At 41.4% G+C, this 16,702-nt stretch overlaps 1 protein-coding gene across 4 annotated transcripts in view; it reads right to left on the bottom strand.

Annotated features, from left to right (window-relative positions):
* The window catches only part of LOC131205061 (vascular endothelial growth factor receptor kdr-like), a 210,691-nt gene that overhangs the window by 38,577 nt on the left and 155,412 nt on the right, over positions 1 to 16,702 (bottom strand). For 2 of the 4 annotated variants that reach the window (XM_058196910.1, XM_058196913.1), the window contains 4 exons: positions 12,359 to 12,475; positions 4,887 to 4,975; positions 2,315 to 2,480; positions 592 to 689 (listed from right to left, as the gene is read on the bottom strand). In XM_058196910.1, the coding sequence (XP_058052893.1) occupies positions 592 to 689; positions 2,315 to 2,480; positions 4,887 to 4,975; positions 12,359 to 12,475 (470 nt within the window). The remainder of the gene's footprint in view (positions 1 to 591; positions 690 to 2,314; positions 2,481 to 4,886; positions 4,976 to 12,358; positions 12,476 to 16,702) is intronic. The other 2 variants (XM_058196911.1, XM_058196914.1) reach the window with 1 other exon arrangement.

Here is a 16,702-nt window from a genome sequence, read left to right as displayed (position 1 = left end):
CCTTTCCAAGCAATGAATACTTTCAAGGGCTCCTTTGCTACCTCCATATAAAACAGGATTGTATTTTGCTCATTAAATTGTTATCACAACTTCTGAATCTCATTCCATTACATCCAGTTGATGATTATACAGATACGTTTCCCCAATACTTATTAGTTCTTGTCTGAATCTAAATAATAGAACTGAAGCAGTTCTACGGCTGCTTTGTTGAAATGTTGGATGGCATTAAAAAAAATTACTCGTGATGATAAAGCACTGGAAATAACAAGAGGAAAATCAGGATCATGCCCAAAATGGTTCTGGATGATGATTGGCTGGATTGATATGTAATATCCCAATAAATGAATATGTAATGACTGAGATGAAGTCGCAGCCCATTTTAATTTAGGCTGGTACAGTGTTTCGCAACTTGGCATCTTTCAAGATGTATGGACTTCACTGTCCTGGATTTCCTAGTCAGCATTCCTGTTGCTTGGAATTCTGAGAATTGAGATCCATACATCTGGAATTTTGTGATGTTCAAGAAAGACTAATTTAACTTGTTATGTGAACCCAGCCATATTTTTTGATACCTCTTGCAACAAGACTTACTTTTCTTGAGGCCAGGAACTCCATTCCTTTAGCTACCTGGAAGCTGTAGCAAATCAGGTCCTCCAAAGTCAGAGGTCGCTTGTAAAGATCTTCCGTGTCTAGGAGAAAGCAAGGAATAATCTGAGCCAGGTGCAAAGGGATATTTTTGCAGTGAAGACTCACCTACATAAGACGGCCGGAGTTCTGTGCTGAGGTTCCTTCCAGCCCTATGACTGCATGTGTCCACAAACAGGCTAATGTAGCAAGATCGAAAGCTACAAAATCAGATGGCCCGTCTTTGCTAAGAACATTGTTAAGAGGAAGTGGAGGTTTTTAATTTTCCCAAAACTCCTCACACATTTGCAGATGGAGTAATCCTGGTGTAGACTAGAAGGGGACAGATCTCCAAAACTGGAAATCCAAAGAGACCAGAAAGTGGGCAAACTTTCTGGAAAGGGAAAGAGTACAGAGAAGAGCAACAAAGATGATTAGGGGGCTGGAGGCTAAAACATATGAACAACAGTTACAAGAATTGGATATGGCTAATCTAATGAAAAGAAGGACTAGGGGAGACATGGTAGCAGTCTTCCAATATCTCAGGGGCTTCCACAAAGAAGAGGTGGTCAACCTGTTTTCCAAAGCACCAGAAGGCAAGACAAGAAACAATGGACGGAAACTAATCAAGGAGAGAAGCAACTTAGAACTAAGGAGAAGTTTCCTAATGATGAGAACAATTAATCCGTGGAACGGCTTGCCTCCAGAAGTTGTAGGTGCCCCATCCCTGGAGCTTTTAAGAAGAGACTGCACAGCCATTTATCTGAAATTGTTTAGGGCTGTGATGGCAAACCTATGGCACACGTCTTAGAGGTGTCACGCAGTGCCCTCTCTGATGGCACGTGAGCCGTCACCCCAGTTTATTTTTTTATTTTTTTATTTTTTTATTTTTTTATTTTTTTATTTTTTTTAATTTATTTTGTCACAACGTCATACAAAAAGATTATATAATATATACACATATAAACATATATAGGAAGGAGAAAAGAAAAACAATAGGACAGGAACGGTAGGCACATTTGTGCGCTTATGCACGCCCCTTATGGTCCCCTTAGGAATGGGGTGAGGTCAATAGTAGACAGTTTTTGGTTGAAGATTTTAGGATTATGAGAAGAGACCACAGAGTCAGGTAAAGTATTCCAAGCACTGTTACAGAAGTCATATTTTCTGCAATCTAGATTAAAGCGGTTAACATTAAGTTTAAATCTATTAGTTGCCCTAGTATTATTGCAATTAAAGCTGAAGTAGTCTTTAACAGGAAGGACATTACAATAGATGATTCTGTGAGTTAAACTTAGGTCTTGTCGAAGGCGACGGAGTTCAGTTCAGCTCTGCTGAGCATGCACGCACGCCTCCCACCAGCCAGATGGTCTTTGGGTCTCTGCCGCGCATGTATGGGGTGGAGTGTGTGCATGGCGCGTGTGTGTGTGCATGCATGAAGACTAGAGTGCATGTAGGGGGGCTGTGCACACATGCGTGGGATGGCAGGGCACATAGGGGAAGCACGTGCATGGGATGGGGCATATGTGTGGGGTGGGAGTTCAGGTGCACATGCATTCGCACACATACACATGCGCTTTGGGCACTCGATCCAGAAAAGATTAGCCATCACTGGTATAGGATCTCCTGCTCCAGCAAGATCCTTCCAACTCTCTTATTCTATGTTCAATGGCTGTAGATGTTCACTGACCTTCTTCTTCTGAATCAGAATCTGTGTAACTCTTGTCTTCAATGAACCCAGAGCTAGCAGAGCTACCTGTGCTGGCCACGCTTTCAAGACGCCTCTTAATTAGCTCTGTTAAGTCACTGATCGAGTCCTTCAATCCTTTCTCTGAGCAGTCTGAATTTTCTGGTGGCTAGGGAAGAAAAAGACCACTTAAACAAGCCAGTTATTTCTCTTTGGCCAGATTCAAACAACATGCTAAAGAGGAGACTTGGGTTTACAAAAGAGAGAGGCTGTTTATGGGTAACATACTACCTCTGTTTAAGTGAATCGTGGTTTGCTTATTGCTCATAAATTAAGCTAGCACACATTACCCTGTCTTCAAACTACACTATCCATTTTAGTTGATAGGAATGTTTTTGTTTGTTAGCTACAACTTAATTAGGCATGAGTGCAAAAAAATTTTTACTCAAAATTTTCCATTTTGAGTAAAAGTCTAAGAAATGACATACATGGTTAGATTTGGCCCCTGTAACACCACTTTTCTGCAAGATGCATTGGTTGCCAGTATGCTTCTGGGTGCAATTCAAGGTATTGAAGCCCTTCGTAGCATGGGTCTAAGCTACTTGATTAACCTGCCCCACCTGTGTTGGCAGAGGAGGCCCATCAGGAGAAGGACCTTGTCTCCCTTTGTGGGCTCCTGGGTGCTCTCTGAGCTTGCTTGTTTTCTTCCATTACGTTCCATTACCCTAACTAGGTAACATCTTCAGTGCTAGTCAGGAGTGCTGTTTGCTGTCTGTTTATATTCTGGTTTCTTGCCTGTCTGTGTGGGTGGGGACGGTCTTAGAGATTCTTTGGTTGGGCTGTTTACTGATGGCTCTTTGGCAGTTTCTTGACTGGGGTGTTGCTTACTTGATGGTTGGTCTGAAGTTAATCTATGCTCATCTGAATACCGATTACTGGTGGAGAGGTGCTGGAGTCTTTTTGTTCTCTTTTGGGCTGGTTGATTGTTTATTTTTTTTAAAATTTACATTTATATCCCGCCCTTCTCCGAAGACTCAGGGCGGCTTACATTGTGTAAGGCAATAGTCTCATTCTATTTGTATATTTACAAAGTCAACTTATTGCCCCCCCAACAATCTGGGTCCTCATTTTACCTACCTTATAAAGGATGGAAGGCTGAGTCAACCTTGGGCCTGGTGGGACTCGAGCCTGCAGTAATTGCAAGCAGCTGTGTTTTTAATAACAGGCTATCTTACAGCCTGAGCCACCCATGGCCCCTAGTTTATAGTCTATAGTCTATAGACTATAGACTATAGTGCATAGTCTATAGATGTTGTTAATGTCTATGTGTCTACTGGTGTCTGATTTGTCAGAGTGACAGGCTTCCAGAAATTCCCTGGCATTTTGGGACTTGGCCTGGTCTAGGATGGTCACATTTTCCCAACTGAAACTATGGTTAAATCTGTTTATATGTTGTGAAATTAAGGAATTTTCGTCATGTCTTCTGGCTGTCAGTTGGTGTTCATGGATGTGTCTGTCCCTTTGTGCCTCCCCTACAGAACATCTTGCACTCCCCAGTGTGAGGTTGACGCTGACCCTCATAACTTTGCATAAGACCCTAAAGACCTGGCTCTGCCAGTTGGCTTGGGGCCTCAATGGGGAAGCATCACAATGGAAGTGGTTGTGTCAAGTGGCAGGGAAATCAGGAGATAAGTTCAAATGGGTATAAACATTTATTGCAAGCTTAAGCTCTCAACAAGAATCTGAACTACTAACAGTCCAAGAAAATTGGCAGTAGATAAGAGTCAAAGGAATTCAAGGTGAGCTGGACTAAGATCTCTTGTGGCTGAGAAGGGACTCAAGACTGATGAAGCATTTGACTCCTCCCTCGGGTTTAGCCTGGTCATCTCCTACATATTGATTGATTAACATCGGTTGCCACCTCCCCCCATCCTGCTTCTGCTCTGCACATCTGTTAATTGTACTGTAGGGTTTGACTTTTGCATTAACTTATTTATGTTTTTAGTTCATATACAGGTAGTCCTCAAGTTACACCACAATTGAGCCCCAAATTTATCTTGTTAAGTGAGAAATTAGTTAAGTGAGTTTTGCCCCATTTTATCACCACATTTGTTAAGTGAATCACTGCAGTTCTTAAATTAGTAACACGGCCGTTAAGTGAATCTAGTTTCCCCATTGACTTTGCTGGTCAGAAGGTCAGAAAAGGGGATCACATGACTCTGGGACACTGTGACCATTATAAATGTGAGTCACTTGTCAAGCATCTGAATGTAAATCATGTGGCCATGGGGAAGCTGCAATGGTCATAAGTGTGAAAAATGGTCATTAGTCACTTTTTTTAGTGCCACTGTAACTTCGAATAGTCACTAATGAACCGTTGTAAGTTGAGGACTACCTGTAGTTTTTATCTTTTACGATTGTAAGATGCCCAGAGTAATCTTGAGATAAGATGGGTGGCCAATAGCTTTTACAAATCAATAAATTTACTCAAACCCAAGCCTCACTTGGACCAGAAATGAACCCTTTTTCTGTCTGAAGTTTTTAAAGGATCAACAAACTGGGGCACACATCTTACCTTGCATATAATGAAATCACCTCGTTTCCCCCGCAGGTAATTAGAGAGATTTCCATACTTGCAATATTCTACAATGACCATCAGAGGACCTGCAGACAGGATCAAAACAAAGTTTATGAAATGATAACACATGGGAACATTGTAGGAATAAGCAAAAGCAAGTAAACATCTCTCTTGCAAACACAGAAGAAAATGGGCAATGGATAAAAGAAGAATGAATCCAGGGTCAGAAAACTGGGGCCAGGAAGTGAGAAACGAACACTGGCTACTGGCCATATTTTCTGTTTAATGGGACAGACACCAGCTTTTACTCGTTGATGGGTGTTTGTGCAGATGTTACACCCCTCCCTGCTATCCCTGTTAGCGATCAAAGGTCTTACAGTATGTCTCTCCAGCCTTCTGAACATGCCTCCTTGCCCCACAAACAGCAGTTATCTGATTAATTAGCACCATTAGTTGCCATCAAAGGCATCACCATTTCCATTAATCAAGAGACTAACGTCAGAGCTTGGCCCAGATATGAGAGCTATTTAGCTTCAGCCATTACTGACTTGGTTGCTGGCTTTCCCACATCAAACCATGCTGAAGTAAATCTGAAGAACCAACACAATGGAATGTTATGTAGAAAGATGCACGGGTTAACGATCACGGGTTCTTGAAATGAGGTGGTCAATGAAATGGTCAAAAAGAACAAGCTCTGCCTCTTTGGGGCACACCTGCAACATCACAACGCACATTCAGAAGGATTGATCCTTGCATTGCAATGGCACAACGGTGAATTTTTATAGCTCTGGGTTGAAATGAGGGATTCTTGGGTGCTCTCTGAGCTTGACTGTTTCTTGCAGGGCTTTCATTCCCCAAGCTAGGGAACATCATCAGTGCTAGAAGGGAGTGGAGCTTGCAGAATGGAGGAGAAAGAGGTGTTGTGTCTGTGCCCCCCGAGCCGGGCCTCCTGTCAGAAAGTGACTTGGAAAGTGAGGGGGAAGGGCCGTCAGGACTTACCTCTGGAGCAGCGGCTTCCCTGGCTCAGCTCCAGGAGCCAGAGGCAGGCCAGGTGGAGGAGATAACGAGGCCTCCGTCCCCTGACTCTCCCCCCCCCCAGGCCATGCCTCCAGACCCAGCTGATGGCAATCAGGCCTGGCTGGACCCTAGGTTTTGTAGGCAGGAGAGGCGGGAACAACAGAAGCAGTGGTGGGGCAGGCCTAGGAAGTGCTGAGTCATGGAGCCACACCCCACAGGATATAAAGGCAGCGAGGGCTGCTGTGCCTCTTCGTAGCAGGCAAATTAACTGCTTAACTAAGAGCTGAAGTACTGTTTGTTCCTGGGTGACTCATCGGCGTCGAGGGAGATAACATAGACATTTGGCAGACGCTCACTAGTTTCCTGCCAGAGCTTATAATGCCGGCTAATTAAGCCATCGCTCGGACGGAGGCGAGGGGGGACAGAACAAGAGAGAAGGAAAAGGAGAAGGAGAAGAATTGTGAGAGCTTTGGTGCTTTCTGAGCAAAGTTATTTTTTTCTGGACTTTTCATTTCCCAAATTAGGTAGTATCATCAGTGCAAATCCCATTCCTTACTAGCACTGATGATATTATCTAGTTAGGGCAATGAAACATCTGCAAGAAAACAACCAAGCTCCAAGGATGAAAGTGTGATGATGCTGACCCTCCTCCCTCAGATGCATTGCCAAAAATGAAATCTGCTCCCAAACATCTTGAATCCAGCACCAACCTTCAGCTGTTGTCAAGTTGTTTGCTTTTTTGGGATGGAAGAGCAATTCATTAATTATGTAAAGAATGATATCAAGTGAATTTAATCTATTCTTGTTTTCATTTTAGTTCCATTTTTAATGTTCTTGACTTGTCACAGTGTTAAAAATGTTGTCCATCTTGGCTCTTAATGTTGGATTTGGGCAACTTAGTTAAAACTCAATCTGACTTTGAGCTAGTCACTTCTCACAACTTAATTTATGTAAGAACATGGTGAAGGTAAAATGGATGGAAGTGGGAGAGGAGCATGCTGAGCTCTGGGGAAGCAACTGAGATATAAATATAATCCTCTTCTCTTCTCTTCTCTTCTCTTCTCTTCTCTTCTCTTCTCTTCTCTTCTCTTCTCTTCTCTTCTTCCCTCCCCTCCCCTCCCCTCCCCTCCCCTCTCCTCTCTCCTATTGACAAGAACTTGCTTCTGCAACAGTGGTCAGCCGAGATCCAATAACCCCCTTAGTGATGCCAAGATCAAAGCTAACATGTATTCCTTCTTTCATTTATTTATTTCTGTACTGCCTTGGAACATCATGACTCAGGGTGGTTTACATAATAAATCAAAGCAAATCAAATGCAAGTAGAGTTACAAAGGCAACTCAGGTTTACCATCTGCCCCCAAACCCTTTTTGAGGAACGGTTTTCTTTTCTTTACAGAAAGCAAGCAAAGTGGTGGGTCACCTCTATTCTAATAGTAAAAAGACTTTCTAGAATGGGGTCACCAGGGGTGAGAATCTTCCCATCCCTGTGCTATCACTAAGACTTAAATGTCCTTTTTGGGTGTTTTCAAGTCAGTCTGGATTCCTAGTCTTGGACTAGATCCTGAAGTTTTCTTGCCAAGTTTTCAGAGGTGGCTTGCTAAATGACTCCTTCTTAGGATTGAGAGAAAGTGACAGGAGTAATGTCACCCAACTGGCTTTGTATCTAAGACAGGAAAAAAATGCATAGTCCCCTGGTTTGTAGCCCGATGCCTTAAGCTCTATACCAAATTCAATCCTCAAATTATAGCTATCATTAACTATATGAAAGTTAAAGAAATGACAGTAGGTAGCAGCCAGGAAATCCTACCAGGAAAACCTCCTAGGTAGCTTAGATTAGGAGGTCCAATCCTAATAGAGGTTGATGGCAAATCCTATCTATATGGTTGCCAACAAAGTAACATGGTCATGTCCATTTCTTCAAAATGATCAAGTTCAACTGCAGAGTTAACTATTTATTTACTAAATTCGTAAAGTGCCCAAATCCCAGCAAATTGTTTTTTTTCTATCTTATCTTATCCATATCCAATCAATATTTCAAAGGGGGATCAGGAGTCATGCTGTAGTTGTATGGGAATGGATCAATCATAATAAAGCTGGAAGGGACTTTTGAGGTCTTCTAATCCAACCCACTGCTCAATCAGGAGACCCTATACAATTTGAGACAAATGGTTGTCCAGTCTCTTCTTAAAAGCCTCCAGTGATGATACATACATAACTTCTGAAGGCAAGTCATTCCACTGAATAATTATTCCCCCTATTAGGAAATATCTCCTTAGTTCTAGGTTGCTTCTCTCCTTGATTAGTTTCCATCTTGTCCTGCCTTCTGATGCTTTGGAAGATAGGTTGACCCCCTCTTCTTTGTGGCAGCCCCTCATATATTGGAATATTGCGAACAGCCCATCTGTTTGCCCACATGTCACAAAATTTTCTTCTTGGTTTTCTTCTTATAGGAGAAAAAAACGCAACTTCTTTAAATCATGTGATTATTTTTTTTTGCCATTAGCAAGTTGTCCATTATCATGGACATCCGAGGTGTCCAGCCTGAGTCCCAAGGCTGCACAGGAACCCTGAACCTGCGACGTCTGTGGCCCAATTGGAATTTAAAATGTGATAGGAAGGAAAATGATTAAATGCATGCCCAGAGAATCATTTCCACATAACCATCGAATCTAGTTTATGTTCCTTTCCTATTGACTATTGCAGAATGCTTCTTGCATTGCATAAGCCAAGGGCAGCCCAAGGCATGGAAAAAACCCTGCTTACCTTAACTAGTTCATATTTTGATTCTTATTTCTTTGGTTTACTCTATTTCCTCCCTTGCATTTACCCTATTTTGCTTTTTGAATGCAACTTATATAAAACTCAGTGCCAATTGTTTCCTGATGTTGTGATTTTAGTAGAACTGCATTTAATACTAATCTTCCGTGCTCACTTTCTCCTATTTTGGCCAATCAAAATCCATGGTAGCTACTGCTTTCTTTCTTTCCCTGTTTTTCTAATTGTTTTGCATGGACATTAAGGGCCTCTGGTGGCTCAACAGACTAATGCAGTCTGTTATTAACACAGCTGCTTGCAATTACTGCAAGTTCAAGTCCCACCAGGCCCAAGGTTGACTCAGCCTTCCATCCTTTATAAGGTAGGTAAAATGAGGACCCAGATTGTTGGGGGCAATAAAAGTTGACTTTGTATACAATATACAAATGAATGAAGACTATTGCTTAACACAATGTAAGCTGCCCTGAGTCTTCGGAGAAGGGCGGGATATAAATGCAAATAAAGAAAAAAAAATTAAAGTAATTTTCCTTCATTCTAAATCTTCTGAGTGAAACTCACCGGTGAGACCAATATCATCACTTCCTGCAGAGGTTTTGGGAATGCCCTGAGGATTCTTGTTTGTGATGGCAAGAAGAAGGAGAAAACAAAGATTTTGGAAACACACTCCGCCCATCCCCCTTTGCCCCCCGCCCCCCCGAGGTTCAGCTCAGGTTTCTCAAAATAAAGTATCTTGGTTCTATATCTGATCGTGTCTTGGTGTGCAGAGAAGAGCAATAAAGATGAACAGGGTTCTGGAGGCTAAACCATATGATGAAAGAGAAAGATTAGGGCTGACATGATGTTTTCCAGTACTGTCAAAGAAGGGGATTGATGTATTCTCCAAAGCAGGGGTCTCCAACCTTGGTAACTTTAAGACTTGTGGACTTCAACTCCCAGAATTCCTCAGCCAGCTTTGCTGGCTGAGGAATTCTGGGAATTGAAGTCCACAAGTCTTAAAGTTGCCAAGGTTGGAGACCCCTGCTCCAAAGTACCTGAGGGCAGGACAAGAAGCAATGGGTAGAAGATCATTAAAGAGAGATCCAACTAGAACTAAGGAGAAATTTTCTGACAGTGAGAACAATTAATCAGTGGAACAGCTTGCCACCAGAAGTTGTGGGTGCTCCGTCACTGGAGGTCTTTAGGAAGAGACTGGACAACAGTTGTGTGGAATGTTATAGTGTCTCCTGCTTGAGCAGGGGGTTGGGCTAGAACAGTGGTTCCCAATATGGGGCCCACGGCCCACGGGGGGGGGGGAATTTGATTTTTAATGGGGGCAATTGGAACCTTGTTTAAACCAAGTTAATGGCCTTTTAGGCTTCCTCCACATGGGTAGGAGTTCACTTTTTGAATAGTAAGAATTATATGTCACGGGGTGGGTGGGTGGGGGACGGGCATCAGGATTTTAGAGATGCTTAGGTGGGGCATGGCCAAAAAATGGTTGGGAACCACTGGGCTAGTAGATCTCCAAAGCCCATTCCAGTCCTATGATTCTATGTTCTATACCAGGGGTCTGCATATTTGGCTCTTTTAAGACTTGTGGACTTCAACTCCCAGAGTTCCTCAGCCAGCAAAGTTGGCTGAGGAACTCTGGGAGTTGAAGTCCACAAGCCTTAAAAGAGCCAAGTATGCAGACCCCTGTTCTATACCCTACCTTTCTGCTCTAATAGAGGTACCAGTTTTGCACAGGACAAAGGAATCAATTATAGCTATGCATATAGTATACTTGTATTCCATGACTCCTTTTCTTGATAAATTAGAGGAACTCCCCCTCCTGAGAAAAAAAACACTGTTGGAAAAGCAAGTCAGCCCTCCAACTTAGGACAATTCTCCTGCTTATTTCCACCACCATCATGTCACTTGCTGCCACAGTTGCCTGAATTCTATCATTTTCAACAGGAAAATCACATCGGGATTTTCTAGTTCTAGTCTAACTGTGGGGATCCCAGTTCAGTCTGTTTGTGAAAGTTTCTATTTTATTTAATGAAATTGAGATTAAAAGAATCTGCGGTATAGAATGCAATTGTCCTATGCCTCTTTCTCTGCAGCAGTACTTACTCAGCTGGGTCTTGGCTGCATTGTGAGATACATTCATTCAGGTACAATGGGCCTCATAAATACTTTATGAATGCTTTATAAACAGCGGGGGCTGCATTTTTATGGTGTTGTGTTCTGCTTGAGCTTCTCTGACAGAAAGGTTGGTATGTGTGTGTTTATGTGTGTGCAGCAGGGAAAATAGGCTTGCCTTAAAATATATGCAGTTACTTAGTTCTTCTAAATCTTTCAACTTCAGCTTCTTTGAGGGGATCCTGAATGAATTATTTTAATCCTAGATACAGTTTTGCTTTCCAGTACAGAAAATGCAGAAGCCCATCTGTGTGAACTGGGCAAAAACCTGTGTGAATCCAGATCTATCTATCTATCTATCTATCTATCTATCTATCTATCTATCTATCTATCTATCTATCTATCTATCTATCTATCTATCTATCTCAAGGTATATATATTCACACAGGAATTTGTGAATTTGTGATATATATATGAGCCATGGTGGTGCAGTAGTTAGAATGCAGTATTGCAAGCAAACTCTGCCTACTGCCAGGAGTTCAATCCTGACTGGCTCAGTGTTGACTCAGCCTTCCATCCTTCCAAGGTCAGTAAAATATGGACCCAGATTGTTGGGGGAAAGATGCTGATTCTGTAAATCACTTAGAGAGGGCGTAAAGCACTATGGAGTGGTATATAAATCCAAGTGCTATTAAGAAAGATCCATCAGAAAAAATTATTCAGGCTTTTGACTTTTGCATAGATAGGCCAGCTTGTACTTTATATATCTTAGGGAATTTTAATTTGCTGTGGGAGTGTGATCCAGAACAATTGGATGGCAGTACATTGCTTCCTTGCCCTGAATTACATGCAAGAAACCTTTCTGGTATAGCTGGAGGTGGTCACACTCCACCTTAATGTGGTTTAATTCATCACATATAGGGAGAATCCTCTTTTCAGTACAGATTTGTGGACTGATTTCTTGGTCCTGCGTTAGTCACTGAAGTTGGCTGGGTGATGAAGAACAGTTGCATGATTTGGGTTTGGCTAGTGTAAAGAAAAGAAGGACTAGGGGGGACAAGATAACAGTCTTCCAGTATTTGAGAGGCTGCCATAAAAAAGAGGGGGTCAACTTATTTTCCAAAGCACCAGAGGGTAGGGCAAGAAACAATAGTTGGAAACGAATCAAGGAGAGAAGCAATCTGGAATTAAAGGAGAAACTTCCTAACAGTGAGGACAATGAATAAGTGGAACAGCTTGCTTTCAGATGTTGTAGGTGCTTCATCTTTGCAGGTTTTTAAGAAGAGACTGGACAGGCACTTGTCTGAAATGGTATAGGATCTCCTGCTTGAGCAGGGGGCTGGACTAGAAGATCCCCAAGGTCCCTCCCAGCTCTATACTGATTCTCATTCTAAGCCCAACTCACCTCGCAGTTGTGGGGACAATTGTTGGAGGAAGGGCTTTGGATATGTTCATTGCTTTGAGTTATTTGTAAAAATAATAAAGGCAGGATAGAAATAAAAATAAGTAAAAAATAATATGAAAGTTTAGGGTTTTGTCTCAAGTTACAGAACCAAGGAATCACTAACACTCACCTCCAGGCTTGGTACAAGCCCCCAGTAGGTTGACCACATTTAGATGATGTCCAATGTGGATCAGGATCTTCAGTTCCGACATCAGAGCCTTGCACTCATTGGTCGTTGCACACTCTGCTTGAGAAAGCAGACACAAGCATCTTTACACCACAGGATATCAGCAATGGGAAGAGTTGAATCCTGTTTATGTTTGAAAGGGAAGCAAACACCGCCATGGGAAAAAACAAAGTACGCCCTGATCTCTTTTAGGGTCTCTGTGTATTATTTCTCATCAGATAAGGCACAATTTCCTGCCTTGATCTTCTCAAAGGTTCTTATCTGCAAGGAGACATTGAGCTGTTTTAGAAAACCTTTTCTGCTCCCAATTTCCTGCTAGGATAGCACAGTAGAATGTTGACCATTCATCAACAATGGAAGTTCTAAAAGCTAAAACCTTTTTGTCCTCTAGAGGTCTACATACAATTGGAAATAATCTGGATGGATGGAGAGACTCAAAACATTTAGACCAAAAGAGAGACTTGGTTTTAGAGGCTGTCTTGAAGATCAGGATGATCTCCAGGACAGCCTAGATCAATCCAGGAGATCAGAACGAGCAACCATTCACAAGGTGGAATAAGATTCGATCTTGGCCGAAAGGGACACCAACTTCATTCTTTGCTGGAATTTTTATTCATTATTGCTAATACAGTCACATAACGGTTTACACTACAGTTTGGCTTCTCTTCATTTACTCTTGAATTAAATCTCCTTCATTGTATTCCATTGACATAATTAATTTTCTTTCTTCTCCATTCAAGTTTACAGTTCAGTACTGCCGTCCAGAAGAACTTCGGGGTTCCATCCAAGGCTTTGAAAGGCTAATTGCAGACTCAAGAACGGAAGTTGGGTATTCCATTAGCAAGATATGGCCATAATAGTGGAACTTAATTAAGCAAAGGAAAGAGCCCATTTCAAAATGAAAGCATATGAAGAGTGATTGCAGGAATTGGATATTTCTAGCCTAGTAAAAAGAAGGACTAGGGGTGACATGATAGCAGTTTTCCAATATCCAAAGAGTTGCCACAAAGAAAAAGAGGTAAACCTATTCTCCAAAGCAACAGAAAGCAAGACAATAGATGGAGACTAATCAAGGAGAGAAGCCACTTAGAATTAGGATAAACTTCCTAACAGTGAGAACAATTAACCAGTGGAATGGCTTGCCTTCAGAAGTTGTGAGTGCTCCATCACTGGAGGCTTTAAAGAAGAAACTGGACAGCCATTTGTCTGGAATGGTACAGGGTTTCCTATACTAAAAGACTCCCAAGGTACTTTCCAGCTTTGTTATTCTGTTTTACTTCCTTGGTTTCTGGCATGTTTCTTTAGCTCTGTCTCTCTTTTTCTCTTTAGATGTTTCTCCTTGTCTTTCTCTTTCCTTCTGCAGGAAGCTTGAACAAATTGTTCCTTTTTTCATTTGTAGAGAAAATTGCTTACTTATAAGGGGCGTGCATAATTATTACTGACTTATAAGGGGCGTGCATAAGAGCACAAAAGTGCCTACCGTTCCTGTCCTATTGTTCCCTTCATTATATCAAATTAATATAGTTGATGCATATTTTTTACTTATATATATATATTTCTTCAAGATATGTTGTTTTATTTTTGATAATTGTTTGTATATACTGTTGTGACAAAAAGAAATAAAAAAAATGGCCTTTGAAATTAGACCAAAAGCAGGCTGAATTCAGGCTGAGCAGTGCACCAATTATACACCTATTCTTGGATTTAAAATATTAACATTTAATAATTCTGGCAACATAATCCAACAATAGCTCAGTTTCTCACAATAAGGATTGTTCATACCAATGACTTCCAGGAAAGAGCTAGAGACAACGGCTGTTGAGTACTACTATATTTTCTTTGGAAACATTTCTCAAACAATTCATATATTTGGCAAGTTATAGGATGACATTTTTCAGCGTGTACTTCCATGTGGGATGATTCCAAAGCATGGAAAAAAATGTGGAAAGGACCCTTGAAATTAGTACTAAATAGAGAATAGTGGCTATTCCTGATGCTCTTGGAAAGAAAGTTGGATGCTCAAAGTAATTTGGATCATACATAAAAGGATAACAGAGTAACAGAGTTGAAAGAGAACTTGGGGGTTTTCTAGTCCAACACTCTGCTCAGTCAGGAAACCCTATGCCATTCCAGACAAATGGCTATCCAGACTCTTAAAAGCTCCATAACCTCTGAAGGCAAAGCGTTCCACTGATTAATTATTCTGACTGTCAGAAAATTTCTCCTTATTTCTAGGTTGTTTCTCTCCTTGATTATTTTCCATCCATTGCTTCTTGTCCTGCCTTCTGGTGCTTTGGAGAATAGCTTGACTCCCTCTTCTTTGTGGCAGCCTCTTAGTTTTTGGATATTGGACAAGGATGACCAGATGACTGGCCAAAAGTTGTGCTAACATCTAGAAGTTTTGCATTGTGAAACAAAAGAAGCTTCACAACAAAATGTAACTAACAATAAGATTTTGCAGTGATGAAAGAAATTGGTTCACACCTCATCTAGTTAGACAAAAATCCACAATATATTTTAAAACCTACTATTCCAAGCAATTAATATGCTAAATGGTGTATTTATTCATAAAGTATCTGTAGAGAGAACTGTAAATGTCATTAGTTGATGCCAGATGGCTCAAACTTTGTCACTGAAAAAAAAATGTTTATGTTGGCAAGGTTTTTGCTCCTCATCCTTAACAAAATTCCTTTCTGATTTCTTTAAATACTTAAATGTTAAGGTATTTAGACTACTAGAAATTCATCCATATGAACAGAAAGGATACATACCTTTGACTGATCATCTATCACTCATTGTATGGGATGCTTCCATGCTAAGCTAGATTTCTTTACAAGGTCTCCTGCCTTGGGCAGGGTTTAGACTAGAAAACCTCCAAGATCTCTTCCAGTCCTATGATTCTGTGATTTGCCATGAATTGATTCAACTTGTTAATCTTTCTAACATTGAATCCCTTTCACTCATTAAGAAACAAGAGGATATATATTCCAGCTTCACTCGGTTTACTGAATCTCTCTGTATGTTAATGGAGTATGTTGGAAATGAGAGAATAACTCTGATTAGCTGAACATATTTATAGCATCTAATCTAGTGTTTCTCAACCTTGGCAGCTTGAAGACGTGTGGACTTCAACACCCAGAATTCCACAGCCAGCCAATTCTGGGAGTTGAAGTCCACATGCCTTCAAGTTGCCCAGCTGAGAAACATTGATCTAATCTCTGGCATGCCAGAAACCAAACTTGGATCTTGTGCATGCAGAACCTGCTCAGGTCTATTAGCTGAGCCCACACTCATGTGCTTTGGGCAGAGAGAGTTCTTGTGTGCTTTCTAGAGAAGCCCTACCCACAGTCATCCCTGGTGGCCAAATCAACAAAGTACTTCATTCTTCTTGAGGCTGGCGTGTACAGGACATCTCTGACAAGGGTCCATGGCAATGCTGTTTCATTATGTCAGAAATTCAAAGCTAGAGGCTTCAGAGTCATAAATGGACTCAGGATCAGTTTCAATACAGATGCTCTGGAAGTTTCATCACCTGGCTAAGAGTAATCCAATTAATCTTGAACCCCAGTCTGCATGTATGCTGTTACGGTACCAGGCATCATGTCACCTGCCATCACATATTATTTACATGTTGGGTTGGGAATAGGCAAAAAGCCAGAAGTTGCGGCAATAGAAGGGAAAAACTACACCAGTGTAGTCTCTCTTAAATGGAGACCATGTTTAGGATGCTTTCTTGGCATGGTGATCATGATGAGGAGCCTTGGTTGTTTCTAGGAAGGTTAGAGGGTAGATATTTAACCTGAGAGCAAACTACCTGTTCTATCTCCCTGGGATGATGTCTTCCTGGCCTACCTCCTTCAAATGAAGCATCAAACTTAACAGAATAACAGGGGACCTTTGAGGTCTTCCAGTCCAACTCAAGCAGGAGACCCTATAACCATTTCAGACAAATGTCTGTCCAGTCTCTTCTTAAAAGCCTCCAGTGATGGAGCACCCAGAACTTCCAGAGGCAAGGAATTCCATTGGTTAATTGTTTTCACTGTTAGGAAATATCTAAATATCTTCTTAGTTCTAGGTTGCTTCTCTCCTTTCCATCCATTGTTTCTTGTCCTGTCTTCTGGTGCTTTGGAGAATAGGCTGACCCCCTCATCTTTGTGGAAGCCCTTCAAATTTTGGAACATTTTGGAACCCTACTATCATGTCACCCCACCCAGCATTTTATTTATAAGAAAGTCTTGCGTAGGTTCCAAAAACACAGCTGTAAATTCTTTTTAAAATGTGCCAAGG

Source organism: Ahaetulla prasina, chromosome 11 (genome assembly GCF_028640845.1).
Source record: "Ahaetulla prasina isolate Xishuangbanna chromosome 11, ASM2864084v1, whole genome shotgun sequence".
Lineage (NCBI taxonomy): Eukaryota > Metazoa > Chordata > Lepidosauria > Squamata > Colubridae > Ahaetulla > Ahaetulla prasina.
Note: the sequence above shows the minus strand (reverse complement) of the source record. Positions and strands in the feature narration are given on the sequence as shown.